This window comes from Mucor mucedo (genome assembly GCF_025094135.1).
Source record: "Mucor mucedo strain NRRL 3635 chromosome Unknown EV154scaffold_310, whole genome shotgun sequence".
NCBI classification, from domain to species: domain Eukaryota; kingdom Fungi; phylum Mucoromycota; class Mucoromycetes; order Mucorales; family Mucoraceae; genus Mucor; species Mucor mucedo.
Genome location: NW_026252594.1, coordinates 3825 through 4356, shown reverse-complemented (window position 1 = coordinate 4356; position 532 = coordinate 3825). Strand labels below are relative to the sequence as shown.

General features: G+C 44.9%; 1 protein-coding gene across 1 annotated transcript; it reads left to right on the top strand.

Annotated features, from left to right (window-relative positions):
- EV154DRAFT_433128 (uncharacterized protein) lies at positions 1 to 258 on the top strand (the record flags this gene model as incomplete). Its single annotated transcript, XM_051596717.1, has 1 exon — positions 1 to 258. A coding segment is annotated over one exon (258 nt), but the record flags the coding sequence as incomplete, so codon positions are not given.
- Between the last annotated feature and the right edge of the window lie 274 nt (positions 259 to 532).

Genomic DNA, 532 nt, shown 5'->3' with positions numbered 1-532 from the left:
GACAACCATCCAGACATAGACAATGATTATTACATAGACAACACTGTTACCCTCGATAACCCTGTTGCCTACGACAACGATGTTGCCTACGACAACGATGTTGCCTACGACAACGAAGTTGCCTACGACAACGATATTGCCTACGACAAACATGTTGCCTACGACAACCATGTTGCCTACGACAACCATGTTGCCTACGACAACCATGTTGACTACGACAACCATGTTGCCTACGACAAGGGGAGTCAGAAGGAATAAAGGAGAAGGTAAGAAAAGAGTAAAGATAAGAGCAATTAGGGTATAAGGCGAAAATTGGGGGTTGGGGTTGATGTGTTGCTATGAGAAGAGGGTGTTACCATGGAGAGAGTGGTATGAGGGCTATCTGAAACATGCGTAGTTGCGCACAAATCGGAGTGATCAACGGGAGATCAATGTGTGAACACAGTAGAGTAGTTGATAAGACAAGAGACAAGATAAGAGACAGGGATAGGGTTCTGTAGGTGAAGTTAGAGACAGAGATACAAGGTGGGAT